Source organism: Nannospalax galili, unplaced genomic scaffold, assembly GCF_000622305.1.
Source record: "Nannospalax galili isolate Female #2095 unplaced genomic scaffold, S.galili_v1.0 scaffold406, whole genome shotgun sequence".
Classification (NCBI taxonomy): domain Eukaryota; kingdom Metazoa; phylum Chordata; class Mammalia; order Rodentia; family Spalacidae; genus Nannospalax; species Nannospalax galili.
The window spans coordinates 4,252,030-4,273,624 of record NW_008357033.1 but is presented as its reverse complement, the minus strand read 5'-3'; the positions used below and the strand labels follow the sequence as shown (position 1 = coordinate 4,273,624).

The following is a 21,595-nucleotide window of genomic DNA, read 5'->3' as shown; positions in this document are numbered from 1 at the left end:
ACAACTTTTAAAAATTACATTTTCTAGCCAGGTGTGGTGGAACACACTTTTAATCCCAGCACGTGGGAGGCAGAGGCAGGTGAATCTCTGTGAGTTCGAGGCCAGCCTGGTCTACATAGTGAGTTCCAGGACAGCTGGGGCTACAGGGAGACCCTGTCTCAAAAAAAAGTTTACATTTTATCCATTTGTATGAGTGTGAGTGTGGGCATGCTCCAGTGGAAGTCAGAGGACAACCTGTGAAGTTAGTACTCTCCCTCCACTAAGTACTGGGGACTTAACTCAGTTTGTCAGGCTTGGCAACAGGACCTCTACCCACTGAACCATCCCACCGGGCTCCATTGTTCACCTATATTGAGGATGGTCTATCCATTTCTAAGTAAGAATTTGTGAGATTGCTCAAATCCTACCCAACAGTACTTGTTTATTTTAGCCATTCTCTTAGGTAGAAAACAGCATTGTTTTGTTGATTGATTGCTATAAGCCACACTGTGATGAACATTTTGTGTATCTTTCTTTCTGGCTTTTTCCACCTAATTCTTCAGGACAAATTCCTGGGGTTTGTTTTTGGTTTTTGGTACAAGGGAATCCAACCCAGGGTCTTGTGCAAGCTAGGCAAGTGTTATATCACTGAGATGCAAGCCTAGCCCTAGAAATGAAATTTCCATGTCAAAGGGAATGAAGAATTTATGGTGTGTATGTATGTTGTGTTTGGATATCATATTTAACAAGTTTTCTGCCTACTTCTCCGGAGGCCTTCTGCAGTTTTTAAAGGCTGAATTAACGTTGGACCCAGACTGTGGAATCTCCTGTTCAAATGCCATTCACATCTGCCTGAATCATCAGAAGAGCAGCTAGTAACAGCAATCAATACCTACATGGCAGTTACTATATGGAGGGGTGTGTATGTGTGCATGTTTGTGTATGTATGCCTATATGTGTACAGGTCAACGGTGACACTGGGTACTTTGCTCAGGGGGGTTGGATCTCAACATGCATGACCTTAACCACTGGGCCATACCCTATAAGTGTGAGCAGGTGAAATCTGAGAGTTTGATGACAAGCAGCTAAGTCCTTGGGATCTTACCAGACCCACTTAAAAAGCTGACTGGCTGGTAAAATGGCTTGGTGGGTAAACATGCTTTCTTCCAAGCTGATGTCCTGAGTTCAATCCCCTAGACCCACAAGGTAGGGGAGAGAACTGGCTCCCAAGGTTGTCCTCTGGCCTCCCCTCAAGTGCTGTGGTGTACACACACACACACACACACACACACACACACACACACACACAGAGAGAGACATAAAATAATAAATGTAAAAATTTTAAAGGGGGTTGCTAGAGAGATGGCTCAGTGGTTAAAAGCACTGGCTGCTCCTGCAGAGGACCTGCATTCAGTTCCCAGCACCTATATGGCAGCTAATAACCATCCATAACTCCAGTTCTAGGGGATCCAACATCCTCTTCTGGCCTCTGTGGGCACTGCATGATATGGTCGCAGACAAAATGCTCATACACATAATAAATAAATATTTAAAAATAAAAGAAAAAGGCTGGGTGTGGTGGCGCACGCCTTTAATCCCAGCACTTGGGAGGCAGAGGCAGGCAGATCTTTGTGAGTTCGAGGCCAGCCTGGTCTACATAGTGAGTTCCAGTACAGCTGGGGCTATAGGGAGACCCTGTCTCAAAAAGACAAAAAAAAAAAAAGAGACAACTGAAACTGAGGGCAGGGAGGTGGGACTGGTATCACTATCACAGAAGTCACATTGATGGGGTGACTGTATGACATAGCATTATGCTACACTTTAGGTAGACTGCTGCATTTAACCTTTACCTGATAGGAGGGACAACCACCATCCCTATTTCACACTTGAGGAAACAGGTTCAGAGAGGTGAATTGACTTGTTCGTGGTCACACAGCATATTAGTGACAGTGAGGATTGGAACCTGGAAGTGGGGCAGTCTACACTATTAACCTCCTTGGCTTCCAATGTCAGACAAAGGACATGGGGGTTGGAGGGCCCTGAAACAGGAAGAAGAGGCTGACCCCCACCTCGGCCACGGGACTTGGCTCCTGGCTTCACGATCCAAATGTTCCGATCCCCCTCCATGTCAATCTGAGGTACCACAGCTCGCAGCTGCTGCAGGATGTCCTCACAGCGCTGGACCTGGGTCTCAAGATGTCTGAGTTCTGCCCCTTCACTGTAGGGAGACAGTGGGACTTGGGCAGGGTGGCTCCTGGGGGCAGATGAGAGGACAGGACGAGCAGACACAAAACCCTCTGCCTGTGCTCCAACCTGTCTTGGTCAGCCTGTCCCCTAGATATCTGCACAGTTCTCTCCCAACCTCTACCCCATCCACAAACTACCCACCACCCCCAATCTGCCCAGACCACACAAATGGGAAAGGTGGTAGAGTCCCATTGCCTTCATCCCCCTAACTCCACTTCCACCTTCTGCCACCTCCTTTCCTATTAAAACTGCTTTTGGGGGCTGGAGAGATGGCCCAGTGGTTAAGAGTACTGGCTGCTCTTGCAAAAGAACCAGGTTCCAACTGTATCTCCAGTTCCAGGGGATTTGATGCCCTCTTCTGGCCTCTAAAGGCACTGCACATGTGGTGCACTTAACATACATGCAGACACAACACTCGAATAAAAATTAATAAAATTGTCCGGGTGTGGTGGGATACGCCTTTAGTCCCAGCATTGGGAGACAGAGACAGGTGGATCTTTGTGAGTTCAAGGTCATCCTAGTCTACATAGTGAGTTCCAGGCCAACTGGGGCTACAGGGAGACCCTGTCTCAAAAAGACAAAAAAATTAATAAAATCTAGGTTTGGGCATGGTGATGCACACCTTTGATCCTAGTACTCAGGAGGCAGAGGCAGGTGGATCTTTGTGTTCCAGGTCAGCTGGGGCTAATGAGGAGACTCTGTCTCAATAAATGAATAAATAAATAAAATAAATAAAAGCTTTAAAAAAAAACTGCTTTTGGTAGAGCTGATCACCATCATATGGGGCAACACTATGCCAGGTACTCTGCCAAGGACTTTGCTCTATTATAAGTCATCCCAAGGGGGAGTATACCCAGCCCATATTAGGGAAACAGAAGCTTGGAGAGTTCAGAGACTTGCCCAAGTCTACACTCTGGGTCAAGTGACTAAACCAAGATGCAAATCCCTGTGTGCTTTACAGAAGGTTCTCTTCATGGTTCACCCCTCCTAATCTGGACCTAGCCCTGGTTGATGGGTGGGTCCTTTCCTAGCCTAATTTTGCTCAGGCTCATCTGTCTCCCACCTCATCTGGTTTTGTTTTTCTACCATCACACTCCTTCAACTGACATCTATTTGTTCAGGTTACTGTCTGTCCTCTCCCACTAGAACTTTCTGGCATGTGGTACTGAAGATTGACCAGGGCGAAGTATGCTGAGCATACGCTCCAGGCTGAGCCTGAACAGGGCTTTAGTCTGCATTCTTTGCTCTGCCGTATTTCCCTCTCTAAGCACTCACTGCACCTGCCACTTAGCAGGTACTTTCCAAAAGTCTGTTAACTGAAAGGTTGATTATGTGCATGCTCTGGAAGGAGTCTGCCTCAGCAATTGGACTGTACAGACAGGAGTTCATGGGCAAGGGGGTGGAGAACCCTGTTCCCCTCAACTACAATTCATACACTATCCCAGATGGCTACATCTCCCAGGCCATCAAACAGCAAGGAAGCCGGCCCCCAACCCCAACCCTGAGCACTAACCCTACTTTAATACCATAGCTTCCCTGATGCCTGTCAACATGGAGAACTTTCTTCTTATTAGAAGCATTACGAACAAGGGTAGCCAGAGAAAGCGGGCCTCAGACATCGCCAAGGAATGTGCACACCTCACTTCTAACATATTTTCCTGTGGTCCATGGCATGCTGTTACCTGCTTAGCAAATCCAGGATGAGGCCCAGGAAGTATCGCCTGGGGTGGCAGGGGTATGAGTAATTTGAAAGTCTATTTGTTTGATTTTATATTTAGGAAAAAAAATCCAGTGTTTTCATGAAAGTCATCATTATAAAAGTCAGGTAGGTTGGTGAGGCATGGACTTGTCTTCAAACAGCAGAGAAACCCAGTCATAAACAGCGATGAATTCATTTCTTGTAGTGAGCCATTCACCACTGTATAAACCTGTGGGGTGTTTTGTTTTGTTTTGGTGGATGTTGCTATGTAGCTCAAGCTGGCCTCAAACTCACAGCAATCCTCCTGCTTCAGCCTCCTGAGTGTTGGAATTAAAGGAATGCACCACCACACTTGGTCATTTATTTTTTAACTGAGTACAGGGATTCACAGAGGCAAGGAGTGTTGGATTTCCTCCGGAGCTGGAGTTACAGCAAGTGGTAAGCTGCCTGATATGGGTTCTAGGAACTGAATTCGGGTCTTCTGAAAGAGCAGTAGGTATTCTTAATTGCTGAGCCATCTCTCTAGCCCCAAAGGGGGTTATTTAAAATCTATTTTGCATTTAAGTAAAAGTACATTCAAAAGTTTCTAGGGTATAGGGCTTGGAAGCTGTGACGGCCGATCTTGAGTTCAAGTCTATCGCAGCCCAGGCCATGAGCTAGGTGCTGGTGTTATGCTAAGCCAGGGACAACTGGTTTGGAGTCTAACATAGAGCCAGTGGGAACCTCTGAGGGTTCCTGAGCCCAAGAGTCCAGGACAAATAAAAGAGGGAGAGACTGGGCTAATGAGGAGGGTTTGAACCAACCTGCCCCCAAGCCCCACAGCCTGCCTGCAGGACACACATTAAACTCCTTGCCCACAGACTGCAGGGTACTTACTGAACTACTTGATAGTAGTGCTGGAGGAAGAGTGTCCAACCCTCAGGACTTAAGTACATGGGGGCCTCGGGGTCTTCATCAATGTCATTGTGAGCCAGGCTGCTAAGGTGCTCCTCACATGCACGCAGAGCCTCATCCACAAACTCTGGGGATATTGCCGGGGTTTTTTTCTCCTGTTTCTTCTGCTGTGTGTCTTCTGCAGAGATAGAAGGGGCTTGTCATCAGCCTATCTAGAAGCAGGTAAAGTGACACAAGCCATAGCCCTTGCTGACCCGAGGCCTATCACTTACCTAAGGCCCTATCCTAAAGACGCTCGAGGCCCAGCATGAACTAGATCCTCAGCTCTCCGGGATATGCCACACAGTCTCCTGAAGCCACTCTAAATTTACCAACTCTAGTGTTTCATCCTTGGCCTCAGCTGCCCCATACCTCTCACTCACCTAAGGCTCTACTTTGAATTTCTCTGAGGTCTCTAGAGCATGCCCAGCTGCAGCACATACCTGCAGTCTTTCTATCCCTGGCCTTTTGACACTTCTGAGGCCTTACAACGTACAGGGAAGCCTTAGCCAAGGTGACTCTAAATATAATACATATGGAGGCCAAATCTGACATGGCTTCTTTTTTTTTGGTCTTTTTGGGACAGGGTCTCCCGGTAGCCCTAGTTGTCCTGGAACTCACTGTGCAGACCAGTCCTCTGCCTCCCAAGTGCTGGGATTAAAGGTGTGCACCACCACACCTGGCTCTGACATGGCTTCTTATGTCCATTTGGACACCTGAAATTCAACCCCACTCAGAACCTGACAGACACTGATAGCCCTCAAGCCACAAAGTACTAATGATGCCATGATAGAGGTCTGACACTCACCTGGAAGTGATGCACAACCCCCCCCCCTTTTCAGAAGACCTGATACACACACATGACCCTGGCTCAGCTCTGAACATCTGCATCTAAAAACCCTAACTTACCACCAAGTCCTCAATTGCCAACCTGCATCTACCCTCTACATGTTGGCACACAAGTCTTTTGGTACCTGACACACTTAGGCCAGGTGACAACAATTAGGGAGGATCCCCCTGGAAGAAGCAAGAACATTCCTCCTTCCAGTAGGGCTGCTCATTTCTCCTCAGAAATCCCTGGCCAAGGAGCCTCAGGATTGCAGAGAGAAAGGTGAGCAATGGTTTGGGGCCACCATGCAGAGGGTTTCCATGTCCCCCTCAGAAATCCCTGGCCAAGGAGCCCCAGGATTGCAGAGAGAAAGGTGAGCAATGGTTTGGGGCCACCATGCAGAGGGTTTCCATGTCCCCTCCTCTCCCAGATGTTCCTTATGTTCAGGTACGGGAGGTCCTGAGGACACCTGCACATTGCTGTTTGTCTGCTTTCTCCTCCCTACAGAACTTGAGCTGGCTCTCATAGACAGGAATAGACTATGTGATCTCAGTCTGCCTCTAGGGGGCTCTTTCAGTCCTTTTTGAGTGTTGAACAATTAAGTGGACAGGAAGACAAGTGTCTGGATGGATGAGGGGGTACACTGAAGAATGAATAAGTGGTAGATGGGAGAATGGGCAAGCAGGTGGAGAGATGGGTAGATGGACAGGCAGGAAGGTGGGAGTGGCCAGATGGATAGAACCTGGAGAGGATGGCAGAGGGAGTGACTCTAGAGACCAGCCTGGGTGGCCAGGTGGGAGGATGGATGAATAAATGGATGGCTGCTGGCTGGGTCTCTAGGGTGAGTGGGTAGGTAGATAGGTAGATGGCTGAGTGAACAAATGGCTGGACAGGCTGGTGGCAAACACCGGAGTCTGGTCATATAGCTTTATATGTGTGGATGAACAAACAGGTGAACAGCTGGGTGCATAATGGTGGGGAGTGGAGGTAACCATGGCACTCACCTGGAGCCTCCTCCTCTCTTGCCTGGTTGTAGTAGGAGTCCAGCTTCACATCCGACTTCATCACCAGTTTGAGAACATTGCGGGCAGCCGTCAGCCAGAAGTCCTCTGCTCGCAGTAGATACCCTGCTTAGCCCCCAGGCTCGAGGCCTATCCTGGTTCCAGAACCTCACCATGACTTGCCCCATTTTGGATCTGGAACCTGACTCTACCTTTCTGATTCTAGAACCTGGCTCCTATTCCAGATATAGAATATCAGATCTACAATGTGACCAGACTTGGCACATATTCTGTCTTTAGAAACTGGCTTGAACCTGTTTTACTCCTTTATTCTTTTCCTCTTCCCCCGCCCTTTTTTTTTTTTGTCAGGGTCATGCAGTTATAAGCTGATTGGCTTGGAATTCACTAAAAAGACTAGGCTGGACTCCACCTTGTGGTAATCCTGTCTGTGCTTCCTGAGCACGGAGATTACAGGTGTGACCCACCACACCTGTTCCCCTCATCTGCTTTTGATAGAATCAGACCATGGCCTGTCATAAATTTGTAATATAATTTAAAACCTGACATCTAATCTGGATCCAAATTCAGACCTGAACTTAGAACCCATTCTGGAGGTGGAACCTATGTTGCCTTAGGAACCCATGGCTTACAGCCTTTTGTGGAGCCTGGACCGGTCTGGATTCCAAATGGAACCACTCTACCAACCTCTAGAAGATGCTCTAGACTAGGCTTCTCAGGAGACCAAGAATGGCCCAGCTAGGAGGCTCATTAACAGGAAGGACCCATGAATGAGAACTAAGGTCTTGGGGTACAGGAGGGAAGTCTACTGAGTAGATAAGGACTAGAGGAGAGGCCTTTTGCGCCGCAACATGGGACAGATAGCATAAGAGGTCCAGGCATGGGGCTGGTGTTCCCTTACCTATGAAGGCTTTCTTGTCATCCTCTGCCCCCAAGCGGTAACAGCGAGGGAAGAAGGAGTCTGCATCAGCCTCATCAAACCAGGGTAGATTCCGGAGGTTGAGACACAGGCCTACCTATGGAGGTAGCTGCTGACCAGGCTTGCTGGGGCACAGAAAGTTCCAAAGGGCTCCCTCACAGGTAGCATGTGTCCATTCAGTCATGAAGACCCTACCACGAGACTCCACCCCACTTGCTAGGCCTGACTTGATAACTGTCTCCAGGATCTGCCCAGCTGAGAAGGCCCCATATGGAGGGCCTCCCATGATGGAGTAAAAGGTCCCTCCAATGATCCTTTAAAGGCCTGCTCTGCCCAGGAAGCTTTCTTAGTTCACACCAAAAATAACATGGCAGACTCCAGTTAAAAAGCCCTTCATCTGGGCTAGAGAGATGGCTCAGTGGTTAAGAACACTGACTGTTCTTGCAGAAGATCCAGGTTCGAATCCCAGCACCCACATGGCAGCTAACAACTGTCCATAACTCTAGTTCCAGAGGATCCAGGATCTGACAGCCTCTTCTGTCCTCTACGGGCATTGCACAACTTACCTACATGCAGGCAATACATGCATACATGTAAAATAAAAATAAATATATTTTTTAAAAAAGCCCTTCATGCATGGCAGAACCAGGCCTTAAATGGAATTCTCATTTAAATGAGGCTTAAAGAGGCTGATCCACTTGCTATAAAACCCAGGTAACTCAATGCAGCCAGCAAGCAGCCAGTCATGCGCCGCTCAGGGGGTCAGGACCCCCTTGTTCATGGTCATCAATTTGGTGGGTTTTTTCTGGTTCCAAATCCCATGAGAACTGAGCCAACTGTCATGTCAACACATGTGAGGACCAAACCTTGAATTGACCTCGTGTCTCACTAAGTTAAAACACCTTTTTTTTTTTTTCCAAGAAACTTCTCTGACCGAAAAGCATAGCAGGGTACTGGGCCACCAGCCCAAGGGCAGGGGTTGGAAGGTGCCCTACCCACTTCCCTGGGGTGCCTACCTTTGTGGTAAAGGAGCCTGCACGGGCATAGTGGTTTATCATCTGATCCTTGGAGAGGAAGCGACAGTCTAGCACATCTCGCCGAGTGGTCCAGATGAGGTAGGGGGTCTCATTCCGAACCATGCGGGACTGGAGAAAATGGGGGGAGATGGAGACAGGGAGGCCAGCAAGGGTAGCTTCTCCCTGCCTTGCTGAACAGAAAGAAGTGTCCAAGGTGTCCCTGAGCCCTGTAGTCCAGAAACCACTCATTCCTCCAAAAAGCATGAGCGATGGGTAAGTGTGGGGCACCCTGGGAAGAGGGTGGAGGCTAGTTGCTGGCAGAGTAAGCGGAGGTGAGATTGGAAGGAGAGCCAAGGGTGTGCCAGTCCAGAGTTGGGGTGAGGAAGTTGTGCAGCAGCCAGGCGAACAGCAGAGGTGTCCTGTGGGGCGTTCAGACTGTGGGGTGAGATCGTGCACCCACGGGGCATGGGTGAAAGCTAATGGAGACTGTAGGCAGGGCTTGAATGACCCATGAGTTATGAAAAACCATCTTTTTGTAAGTCGCTCCCTCCGTGTCATATAAACCATGCAAAGCCCAAGATAAAAATGTGTTATGCTGGTTTGTCCATCCACGTCAAGACCACAAGACCCTGAAAGAGTTAGGTAGGGTAGGTCAAACAGCAGGGAAGGGAAAATTTAGTGCAACAAATTGGCATAGTCAGCAGACTGGCCCTGGAAACAACAAACCATGGGAGTTTGGGAAAAGCAAGGGAGCTAGTGATGGCGTTGACGTGGCTCACACAGTGAATCATGAAATATGTAATTAGAATGACACAGGGGATGCAGATGCTGACAGAATCAAAGGGGAAAAAATCCCAAGGCCACAGCTGTGTTGTAAATGTGGGGAAATAGCTCAGTTGCTAAAATAAATGGGTCTGAGAACTCTTTAAAGGTCATAGAAAACCTAGAAAAAATTCTCTGAGCCTCAAGCCTGGAGCCTCTGCTGAGACCCAGAGAGGGGACATGGCTACTTTGCATATTAAAAGATTTTCCAAAGGCAGAGGAAGCTGAAAAGGCTAGGGAGGTACTGGCAGACTCAGTTTCGGCCTCAGAGCTTGAGAGAAAGAAAAAATGGGACATTTTAACTTGTGTTAAGGTTAGGGTCCAAGGACTCAGGAAAAAAGACAGATAGTAGTGAAAAAAGAAATGACCTAAAAATAAAAGTAGCTAAAGCTGCCCCACAGATTCAACCTTTGAGACAAAAAGAGAAAAAAGCTAACAGTACTGTAACTAGGAAATACTCCACACTGGAGCTGTTAAAACTAGGAAAAAATCACAAGCAAGCAGAGTCCCTCACCACATGGCTTGTGAGGGTATGGGACATAGGAGCAAATAATGTCAGTCTAAGTTCTTCTTAAGAATCACAGCTGAGTTTTATAATTACCCATCTGTCCTTGTGACATAGGCTGTTCAACCTAGGCCAATGGGGGGGGCAGTCCTTAATGGGATGGCTGGTGCAAGGCATTAAAGATACACGGTCAACACCAAGAGAGACTCCCATGATTAGCAGGGGCTGGAAGACTATAAAGGAGGGACAGGCATTACTGAGAGAACTAGGTATGAGAAAAGCAATATATGATGCCCAGTTCACTGGGCCAGGTAAGACTGTGTTTACCAGAAATATAAAGGAAAGCTTAATTCAACTGGGACCTTGAGAATGGTATAGAGCTGTGGTGGTTTGAATGAAAATGTCCCCCGTAGGCTCCAAGTATTTGGACATTTTGTCCCCAGATGATGGTGCTGTTTTGGGAGGTTTTAGAAGGTGTGGCTATCCTGGAGGAAGCATGTCACCGGGGGTGGGCTTAGAGAGTTCTCAAGCTTTGCCAGTTCTCCAGCTGCTCTCTTGCTTCCTGTGCCTGTGTGATGATGTGAGAGCTTAGCTTCTGCTTCTGCTGCTCCTGATTGAGCCACCTCCAGCCACCATGGCTCCCGGCCATGACGGACTGTAATTCCCCTGGAACTGTAAACTCAAATAAACTCTTCCTTCTATAAATGGTCAGTGTTTCTATCACAGCAACAGAAAAGTGACTAATACAAGAGCTTTAATGGTTTTGCTAAGTCCTTTAATGGGACAGGATCTTTGTAAAGTGAGAGGCTGTAGCAGATCTAAGTGACTCTGACCAGTATATAAAACATGCCTATAGAACAACAGAACACTCTACAAGAGATATAAGAAAGACCAGACAGAAGAAATGGTCTGTTTGGTTTACTCAAAGAATGTGGCAAGATTTATGTCCAGCCCAAATTCCCAAAGAAAAAAATGATAGGAAACCAAATTTAGTACTAAGGAGTTTCTGGAAGTCTTTAAAACTGGAAGAACAGTTTACAAAAGGCATTCAAAGGATAAAAACTGTCCCAGGGATGGTTAAGAATCCCCAAAGCTTAAATAAGGCCCATTTCTCTCCCGAGAAAGGCTATGCTAGGGGTGGAGGCAGTTTTTCCCACCAAGGCCTCCCTCAGCAGCCAGGTATGGTCAATGGAGAGATGACAGATATGGCTACAGTCAGGAGGCAGACCCAGGGCCTGCCTGACTCAGGGAACCAACGGGTATAGCAGCGACAAGAGAAACCCCCTGCCTCCTTAGCCCAGTGCAGGGTCAGGCAACTGCAGCCTTGACAAAAAAATACAAAGAGACTCCATGTAAGATTCTCAGAATACAGAATGACTCCAAAGCGATAACTAAAGATAGTAAAGAACTAAACAAATTAATGCCTCTTACCCATACTATGGTACCTAACAAAGAACTATGGAGAAAGCAATTAATACGAATGGATAAAACCTTTCCATGCTGTGTTAGACCTTGTCTATGACTGATTTAATATATGGTATTAACCTTTGAGTGTTTTACATATGTGAAACCCATTTGAAAGATACCTGAAGAAACAAAGGCCAGCCATAGTTGTAAAATCTTGGGAGTTTTATGGCTGGGTAAGATTAAAAACAGAGGCTCCAAAACTATACAACTGTTAAGGAAAACTACAGTACGAGGGATGGGTTTCCCCCCATGAGCTGTTGGTCAGAGAAGAGACCCTTGAGGTCCTCCAATTCACCAAGGCTATTGCCACTAATGTCTGTTGTACACTAAAAAGGTCAGTAAGGCCATGTTGCTGAAGACACTCCTTGATGTGAGCATGGGAGAAGAAGAGATGGAGCTGTGACTAAGCCAAAAACTCCATGCCACTGGATGGATGGCTTTCATAGTGCTAGAAGGCACTATGCAGATGGTTGGGGAAGAAAGGATCCCCTGTGATCTACTCAACAATGGACCCCACATGCTGCACACTATGGACATGCCAAGCAATGCCTGCTAAGTGCAATAATGGCTCAACTCACATACATTCAACCGACAAATTTCTAATTGGATAAGACCCGCTCCTAGGGGTGGAACACACATCTAGTACTGTAGACCAGGCCAACCCCCTGTATCAGGGAAGGCTACAAGTCCCAGCAGGGAAACAGTTGCAAGTATACTGTTTAATATGGTACACCTACTGGGATATCTTCTAGACATTTATATTTATATTAATGTTTGTTTAGCTGTGTCTACTTCCTTCCACTTGTCTTCATAGTAGGGGAAACACCACTGAGATAGATCAGCGACCATGTCCTGAAGATGAATGATGGGGAACCCCAAGATATCACTATCTCACCATGATACAAGAGAGAGCACCCTGCATCTGTCACCCCCTCCAAGGCTCAGGGAAATCCGCAGAAGAAATGGCAGAAAGTTTGTAAGAGCCGGAGGAAAGGGGTGGAGTGTAGCCCAGGAATCACTCATTCCTCTGAAAAGCCTGAAAAGCCTGAGCAAGAATTCAGGGCACCCTGGGAAGAAGGGTGGAGCCTAGCCACCAGCAGAGCAAGCAGCAGCAAGATTGGAAGAGGGAGAGAGCCAAGGATGTGCCGGTCCGGACCTGGGACCAGGAAGTGTGTGGCCGCTGGCTGAACGGCAGAGGCATCCTGTGGGGTGTTCAGACCATGGGGTGAGATTGCACAGCCACAGAGCATGGGCAAAAGCTAATGGAGACTGTAGGTGGTGCTTGAATGATGCATGAGTTATGAAAAGCTGTCTTTTTTTTTTTTTTTTTTTTGGTCTTTTTGAAGCAGGGTCTCCCTATAGCCCCACCTGTCCTGGAACTCACTATGTAGACCAGGCTGGCCTTGAACTCACAGAGATCCACCTGCCTCTGCCTCCCAAGTGCTGGGACTACAGGCGTGTGCCACCATGCTTGGCTGAAAAGCCATCTTTTTGTAAGTCGCTCCCTCCCTGTCATATAAGCCATGCAAAACCATGTGTTATGCCAGTTTGTTGGCCCATGTCAGGACCAGAAGACCCTGAGAGAGTGAGGGAGGGTCAAAGAGAGAGTGAGAAGGGGAAAATTTAGTGCAGCAAGCCCCCACACCATCTTTGCATAAGGCAGAAAAAGACATCTGTTCCTCCAGAGCATACACTGGGTGAGCATACCAGGCCAGGTTTCTAGCCTCCATTTGACTTGTGTCCTAAGACAGAGACTAAGCTGAACCACTCAATGCCACACCTGCTCTGGCCTATGGCCATTAGTGATTTGCCCAGTGAAAGGGCAGTGACTCCAACTGATGGGCACCCAGCTTTTTCCAAGGACCCCCACCTCACTATTCTTCCCACAACTCTGGGACACAGGATGATTAATAACTAACAATATCTGTCAGACCCTGTTCTTACTGTTTAGCCCAGTAGCCCATGTAAGCCTCAAACTCACTAAGTTGCCCAGGCTAGCTTCTAACTCATGACCTCATTCTTCAGTCTTTTCAGTGCTAATTACAGATGTGCACCACCATGCCCAGCCTGAAACTGAAGTTTAATCTCCTTGTGCCCCAATCCTCTCATCTATGAATGCAATAACCCTATGTTATAGGACTAGGGTGAGGATTAAATGAGCAGACATTGAAAGCACTTAGAACAAGGTTCCAGATAGATGTCGTGGCAGATGCCACTCAGCAGGCTGATGCAGAGGCATGTGCAGTTCAAGACCAGCCTGAGCTCTGTAGTGAGACACTGTTCAGAAAAACAAAGATGCCAGTAATCCCTTCACTTAGAAGGTGGAAGCAAGACGATAAGGAGTTCGAGGGTATTCTTGACTACATATTTAGTTGGGCATGGTGGTGCATGCCTTTAATACCAGCAGAGGTAGAGGCAGGTGGATCTCTGTGAGTTTGAAGCTAGCCTGGTCTACATAGTGAGTTCCAGGTCAGCTGGGGTTACAGGGAGACCCTGTCTCAAAAATACCCAAAACACAAACAAATAAAAAGATTTAGAAGCCAGGGCTAGAGAGATTGCTTAGTGGTTAGGAACACTGGCTGCTCTTTTTTTAAAAAAAAACTTTAAAAAATTTTTTTATTATTTTTATTTTATGTATATGTGTGTATTGCCTGCATGTAGGTAAGTGCACCCATGTTGTGCAATGCCTGCAGAGGTCAGAAGAGGCTTTTGGATCCCCTGGAACTGGAGTTACAGACAGTTGTTAGCTGCCAGGTAGGGTGCTGGGATTCAAACCTGGGTCTTCTGTAAGAACAACCAGTGTTCTTAAGCACTAAGCCATCTCTCTCCAGCCCCATACCGGCTGCTCTTACAGAGAAACCAGGTTCAATTCCCAGCACCCACATGGTGGCTAACAACTGTCCATAACTCCAGTTCCAGGGGAATCCAACCCCCTCTTCTGACCTCCTCGAGCATTGCACGATTCAGGTACACTTGCACACATGCAGGCAATACAGTCATACACACAAAATAAAAAAATAAAATAAAATATTTTAAAAAAGATTTAGGCCAGGGAAGGTGGTACATGCAACTTAGTCCCAGAACTTGGGAGGCAGAGGCAGGCGGATCTCTGAGTTCAAGGCCAGCCTGGTCTACACAGTGAGTTCCAGGATAGCTGGAACCTGGAGACCCTGTCTCAAAAAGACCGAAAAAAAAAAAAAAAAAGGTGGGCCTGGGTTACAAGAGATTTTGTTTAATAAAATGGAGCGGGAAGGAGAGGACCACTGTGATGACCAGTTTTGTTGACACAATCTAGAATAATTTGGGAAAAGAGTAAAAACAAACGACTGTCTCAATCGGTTGGCCTGTGGAGACTATGTTGATCACATTAATGTGGGAAGAGTCAGTCCACTATGGACAGCAGTATTCCTTGGGCTTGGATTTTGGGCAGTGTAAGAGTGGAGAAAGTCACCCACCAAAGAACCTTCTTTTCTAAGAGACAGAGATAGTTACAGAGTTCCACAATTGGTCATATACAGATTGTCTATGCATTGCCCAAGTGTTAAGTGGCTCATCTAGGATGCAACTGCTACACCTAAGGCTCACAGAACATAGAACAAGGATGGAGAACACTAATGTATGCATCTTTCAATTCTCATCAGTGAAGCTCCCTCATTCAACAGAGGGCCAGGAACGCAAAAGGTCACAAATGGCCAAAACACAGAGAATTAAGCGTCTGCAGAGTGTGGGTCCTTGGACAGGACTCCTACATGAAAATCCACCTACCCAGGGCTCAGAGATCATTGAAGAAGAGGGGGCAAAAAGACTGTAAGAGCCAGGGAGGAGGTGCATGACCATATAGAAATAGTCCTACAGTTTCCTGGGACTCTTTTCATATAAACATACAGCAATAGTGGCAGCATACACAAGACCCATGCAAACTTAAGCCTCAAAAACCCAGCACAGAACTGTGAAATGAACAGCAGGCCCCAATCTTAGTCGAAGAATTATTGGCAGCTGATTACTGCTGGGTGAGAAAGAGCTGATTTTTTGTTTGTTTGTTTGTTTGTTTTTAGTCTTTTTGAGACAGGGTCACCCTGTAGCCCCAGCTACCCTGGAACTCACTATGTAGACCAAGCTGGACTTGAACTCACAGAGATCCGCCTGCCTCTGCCTCCCAAGTGCTGGGACTAAAGGTGTGCGCCACCACGCCTGGCAAGAGCTGATCTTCTTAAAGGGAGGGACTTTAGATAGACTGTCTAGATCCCAGTGGGTTAACTTACACTGAGGGACATCTGGGAACACTAACTTTACATGACAGGCCTTAACACAAATGACAGAAGGTATGAACTCTAGTTTGTGAGCTATGAGGGTGCCAAAGGGGGGGGGGGGATAAAGATGATTTTCTGTATGAAATACACAAAAATTAAATAATTTTTTTTTAAAAAAAGAATGATTTTTAAAAAAAGAGTGGAGAAAGTGAGGTATAGTGGGCACACACGTATTCATTTCTCTAGCTGTTTGAAGTTCTTGCCACCTTGACTTCTCTGCTTTGAGGGGCTGTAATCTGGAATTGTGAAATAAAATAAATCCTTTCTCCCCCCAAATTGCTTTTTGCTTGGCTATTTTATCATAGCAATAGAAATAAAACTAATACAGCCAGCAAGATGGTTCAGTGGGTAAAGGTGCCCGCTGCTAAGACTGACTACCTACCTGAGTTTGATCCCTGGAACCTACAATGGAAGGAGAGAATCCACTTCTGAAAGTTGTCCTTTGACCCCCATGTGTGTGTGGCATACACCATGCATATCACACACACACACACACACACACACACACACACACACACATACACACACACACAAATAAAAAGAAATGACAACTTCATACAGTTCACTGAGTCTGGGTGGGGCTAAACTCTAAACCCAAGTATCCTCCCTTTAACACGCATGCCTTCCATACCATCATGCCAGCCTCCCTCAGTTTTGTATGTTTCTATGTCTGTAAGTGCACATTTGTGCATGTGTATGTGTGTGCCTGTGTGTGTGTGCATGTGTATGTGTGTGTACGCCAGAGGATGATATTGGGTATTGCTAGGAGCCATCCATCTTGTTTTTCAGGCAGGGTCTCTCCCTGGAGTGAGGCTTGCTCAGTAGGCTAGGCTGGCCAGGCCAGCAAGCCCTGGGGATCCTCTGGCCTCCACCTCCCCAGTCCTGGGATTACAAGCATTGCACCACCACACCTGGCTTTTTACATGAGTACTGGAGATTGAACACAGGTCCTCATGTTTGTACTGCAAGCACTTTACTGACTGACCTATCTCCTTAGCCCCTCTCTTGACTTTTAAAGCCTTTCCTTTCAGCCTTCACTTGCCAAGTGCAAAGAAAGGAGTGAAATAGTCTACTTGGAAGGGAGAGTCACCAGGCATAGGCCTTATCTGAGTCCTACCTTTCTGTACAGACCTATCTGGTGTTTAGAGAAGCAATTTGTTTTCACAGACAAGAAACTGAGGTCCAGAGAAGGAAGGACTTGCCTGAAGTTACCCAGCTGGACACCAGTGCTCTCCTTCTAAACAGAAAGCCACCTGCCAGCCCTCTGCCTCATCTTGATCTCCAGGGATCCTCACCATCAAAGCATGTATCCCATCTACATCATCAAAGTCCAGAAATCCATCAAAATCCAACATCTGTGGCTTCCGGAACTCCTCATTCTCTTCTTCATCCTCTGTGGATACAGAGAAGACCCCATGGGAACATGTCTGTGCCCCTGAAGCCCTTTAAAGACTCAACCCTGGGCCAGTGGGAACCAAAGGTAAACAGCTAGAGAATGGCAGTGTAGAAAGGGAGGGACCTACTCACCATCTTCTGTGGCATCACTATCCCCTATCAACGAACTATCCACATCCTTCTGGGGTGGTGGCAGGGTGGTGCCTGGAGGGTGGACCATCTTCTTTTCAACCCAGCCCCTCCGGCGCAAGAGACACCGGATCACTGGGTAGCAGCCGTGGATCATAAAGATCTTCTTCTGCTGTAAGGTGAGAGACAGGGACTTGCCTCAGTGTCACACACATGACATATAATGGAGAACCAGACAGTTGCAAGTCTCTGCCTTCAGGGAATTTTTATATCCCAGTAGATGGCAGCTTATAAACAGTTACTGAGTACTTGTTATGTGATGAGCACTTATATGCGCTAATAAGAACAATTTGCATTTTTATTAGACACTATTACCCTCATCTTACTCGTTATGAAAGGCACAAAGAGGTTAAAGTTTCTCCAAGGTCACATAGTAGGTGACAGCAGAGATTTCTTTCCTTCTGCTTGGCCCTAGGGATTGATCCCAGGGCCTTACACATGTTATGCACACACTCTACCACTGGTACTCCCAGCCTTAAGAGCAAAGATTTAAATACAGGCAGGCTGGTTCCAGAAACAGCATACTTAAATAGAGAAACTACATAGAAATACAAAGCTAGGGAAAGCTGGAAAGGAGTCATGAATGCAGAGTTTAACAAATGGCAGGCAGAAGGTGGAGCATGTGCAAAGGCCCAGAGGCTAGATAGAGGTAAGAAGGAATTGAGAGGCCAGGAAAAACAGTGTGCTGACTAGACTCGGGAGGGCCATGCAGATCTTCAAACCGGCCTTGTGTTTTCTATTACAGAAGGCATAAAGCAATCAAGTAAAAGCAAGGGAATACACAGAGGCTCTGTACATATGGCAGGACTGCATGGGGAATTAATGTAGAAGGGAGTAGGCATGGAGGCAGACCCTAGAAGGCTGCTGTGGTAGGCACAATAGCTAGAATGAGGGTGTTAACAGTGGAGATGGGGAAGAGGTGGAGGAAGTGCCAGGCTGGAGACTCATTGTGGGGGCAAGGAATATGAATGAGCTTGCTGACCCAGTGACAGGAACTGGATTTCTAGTTTCAAAAACTGAGAGATGGGAAAAATTGGAGACTGGGGAGAATGACAGGTTTGGGCAAGAAACAGGAGTAAAGTTTGGGATGCAAGTGAGAGTGAGATGCCTGTGAGCGTTCTGGGTAGAGATGTCCAGCAGAGGACTGATTCTCCAGGGTAGGAGTTGGATGCCAGGCTTTAAAGGTGGTCTTCAGCAAACAGCACACTGCCAGGACTCCCAAGCCCAAGGAAAAAGACAGCTGTGGAGAAGGTCCCTAGAGCATAAACTAATGTTTGAGAACCCTTCAGAGGCAGCAGGAAGGAGCAAGAAAAACTAGGAGCATGCAGCCAGCCAGGGGAGGGTGGGGGTGGGGGGGCGTGGATGTGTGACACAGTGCTCCTGCAAGAGGAAGGCAGGAAAAGGCTGCAGAGTCCCCTCACAGGTCACCAGGGACTGAAATAAGAGTGGTTCCAATGGGAATGGGCAAGGAGCCAGGGCCAAGGTTAGCTGAGGCGCTAATCTCTGGTAGAGACAATTCTGTCAAGTCCAAGACCCTGAGGAGAGACTGAGGATGTGGAGACACTTGCAGATGTGCGTGGGATCAAGTTGTTTTTGTTACTGTTTTCCAAGATTAGGGCCTTGCTATTTCACCCAGACTACCCTCAAATCCGTGGCAATCCTATCTCAGCCTCCTAGAGTGCTGGAATCACAGAGAGAGTCACCACGTTTTTAAAGATGTGAGAAATTAGGTAGGGCCTCCTCCCCATCCCCTCCAACCTTGATAGCTCTCTCCACGTGGATTTTAGCGTTTCTGAGCCGGCCCATGTGGTGAGGTCCTTTGGAGAACCCTCGCCAAAGGACAAGGGAACCTGCAGAGAGATACAGAGTGGGGACACAGAAGGGTGGGGAGCTTAGCCCAGGGACTTTTCCGACTGGGGTTGCCCACGTCCCTCCCCTTTCGCCACCATTCTTCTGGACTCCCACCTCTAATTTCACCTCTCCAGATTCCCCCTTCCCTCCACCCGCATGTTGTCTTCCTGCAGCCGCCAGGCGGCCATGGGTGGCAAGCCGCTCCCGGTCTCACCGTCTAGCGGCGGCAGGGGATCAGGCAGGGGGTCATCCAGGGCCGAGGGGGGGAGGGGAGCGACGGGGTGAGGATTCACAATGCCCTGGGTGCCGAGGACCGGCGGCTTCTGGACACTGCCTAGTTGGCGCGCAGGGAAGGGGCAGCAGTTCCCCCGGCCCCCGCCAGCATGAGCCCCGTCGGGCTGTGCGGAAGCGGGCCCGGGCCATAGCAGTCTGTGAGGCGGCCGGAACTCGGAGCTGCGAACGCAGGGCCACGGGCTTGGCGAACTCGTGTGTGGCTCGGGCGGCTGCGACCTCCGGTGCCAGCTGCACCCAGGGCCGCCCTCTTGGCGGTACCAGGCGGTAGTCGGCCCCAGGTGCCCAGCACTCAGGAGTAGAGCCGCGCCGAGGCCCTGCATACGACCCCTCACAGTACAGCTGGAACCGCCCTGTGCCCGCCTCGCACCGGCCTCCGAAAGGCGCCCTGGCCTCAGGCCCCGCCCTCTGCTTCCCGTCGCCTAGGAGACCGTTGCCCCAGCGCAATCAGGCCTGGGAGAAGGGTTCGCAAGCTGCAGGGGGTCCTAAAAGGGCAACAGAATTAGGGCTTTTCACCAGGAGCTTTAGCTCTGGGCCTCCCTTGCTGTATGCTCTTATGAGCCAGGCACTGGGCAGACCATCGGAATTGGTGTCATGTGTTCCTTATCCAGCAGTTTGTGCCCTGGTTCCGGGGCCTCAGTGCGCATATTTAGAAAGGACCATACTCCAGACTTGGCGGCAGGAACTGTCAAGCAGTCCCTGACCTTATGGAATTTAAGGCTCAGGGTGGAGAAACCAAAAGATAGCCAAAGATATGAAAATGTACTGGTATATGGGGTGGCGAGCAAGCAGTGAGCTGAAACTGGGAAGGGGGCTGCCTAAGGGAAGGCAGTTAGGAGTACCGTTGGAAGAGGTGATTGCTAAGCTAGAAAGCCTAAGTGAGGAGCCAGGAACCACCAGGGGAGGAGAATCACATTCAAGGCAGTGGAAACTCCCTGCCCTGCCAAGCGGTGAGCCTTTCTAGGTCAACTAAAGACAGCTAGTGAGAATGGAGCCTGGTGAAGCTTGATCACACCAGAAGGGCCAGGCAAATCGGGGGTGGTAAGGTCTTTGGGGATAAATAGGAAAGCCAAGGCCTCATATGGGGCAGCAGCGATAAGGCACAGAGCACATGTCCCTTCTTCCAACAACTAGGGAAAAGAAACCAGGTCCTTTGAATCAACTGCTGCAGAAATGAAAAGTTTCAAGAACAATCATGCTTCAACACCCAGGCCCAGTCCGTAAGTGAGCTTTTATAAGTCACAGGGAAATAAGACTCCAGGATAATAAATACACTATCTACCTCATACAACATAGCCAATACTAATACTAGGTCTCATTCTAACACCCTCCCACCCCACCCCACCCCCAGCTTTTGAGCCAGGTTCCACGTTTTATTCTGTGCTAGGATGGGACACAGGTCTTCATGCACACTAGGTAAGCACTCTGCCAACTGAGCTAAATCCCCGCCATGTTTTTTTTTAATGTGTGTGTTTTGCCTGCATGTGAAGTGCACTGCCTTGTCATGCAATGCCTGTAGAGTGGAGAAGAAATCCCCTGGAACTGGTCTTTAACCTCCATCCCACCTCACTCTTGTCAGAATCAACAAACCAGGAGTTAAGAGAGGCAAACTGGCAGTGACCATTCAATCTGGATCCAGGGAAGAACCCAGCTGTCAGTTACCAGGCAGATCTGTTCTTGCAGTACTGTGTGGATCCCACAGCTCTCTCAAAATGACTCCACCCAGTGATTACTTTCCCTAACCTCATCTGGGAACTGGGTTTCCCAAAAGACATGCTACCAGGAAAGGGCTGGCTGGCATCCATTCTGTTCTTGGCCTGCAAAATCTGGTTTTATGGTCTCTAGACTCTGGAAGACAAAGCAGAGTTCCAGGTGGCTTACCTGAGGAAGGCTGTCCTTTAAGGGTTGAGTGACCAGCAGCTGCCATTTCCATGTGGTCACCCAGCTTCACTGGGAGTACCTGGAACAGTTGCTGCAAAGCTATAATACAGCCATGTACCCCAGAGGGCCCAACTAATTCAACAAGGCAGGTGGTCACAGAGGCAGTGTCATAAAGGTAGATAGGCTGGGCATGGTGGTGCCATTAGTCCCAGCACTTTTTTTTTTTTTTTTTTTTTTTTTTGT

At 48.1% G+C, this 21,595-nt stretch overlaps 1 protein-coding gene across 1 annotated transcript in view; it reads right to left on the bottom strand.

The window, feature by feature from the left end:
• The window catches only part of Ttll3 (tubulin tyrosine ligase like 3), a 34,178-nt gene extending 12,583 nt beyond the window's left edge, over positions 1 to 21,595 (bottom strand). Inside the window, 9 exon segments of the mRNA XM_029557081.1 lie at positions 2,049 to 2,197; positions 4,802 to 4,997; positions 6,692 to 6,796; positions 7,608 to 7,722; positions 8,642 to 8,770; positions 17,041 to 17,138; positions 17,273 to 17,441; positions 19,088 to 19,179; positions 19,395 to 21,595. Of these exon segments, the coding sequence (XP_029412941.1) occupies positions 2,049 to 2,197; positions 4,802 to 4,997; positions 6,692 to 6,796; positions 7,608 to 7,722; positions 8,642 to 8,770; positions 17,041 to 17,138; positions 17,273 to 17,441; positions 19,088 to 19,179; positions 19,395 to 19,794 (1,453 nt within the window). The 5' untranslated portion in view covers positions 19,795 to 21,595.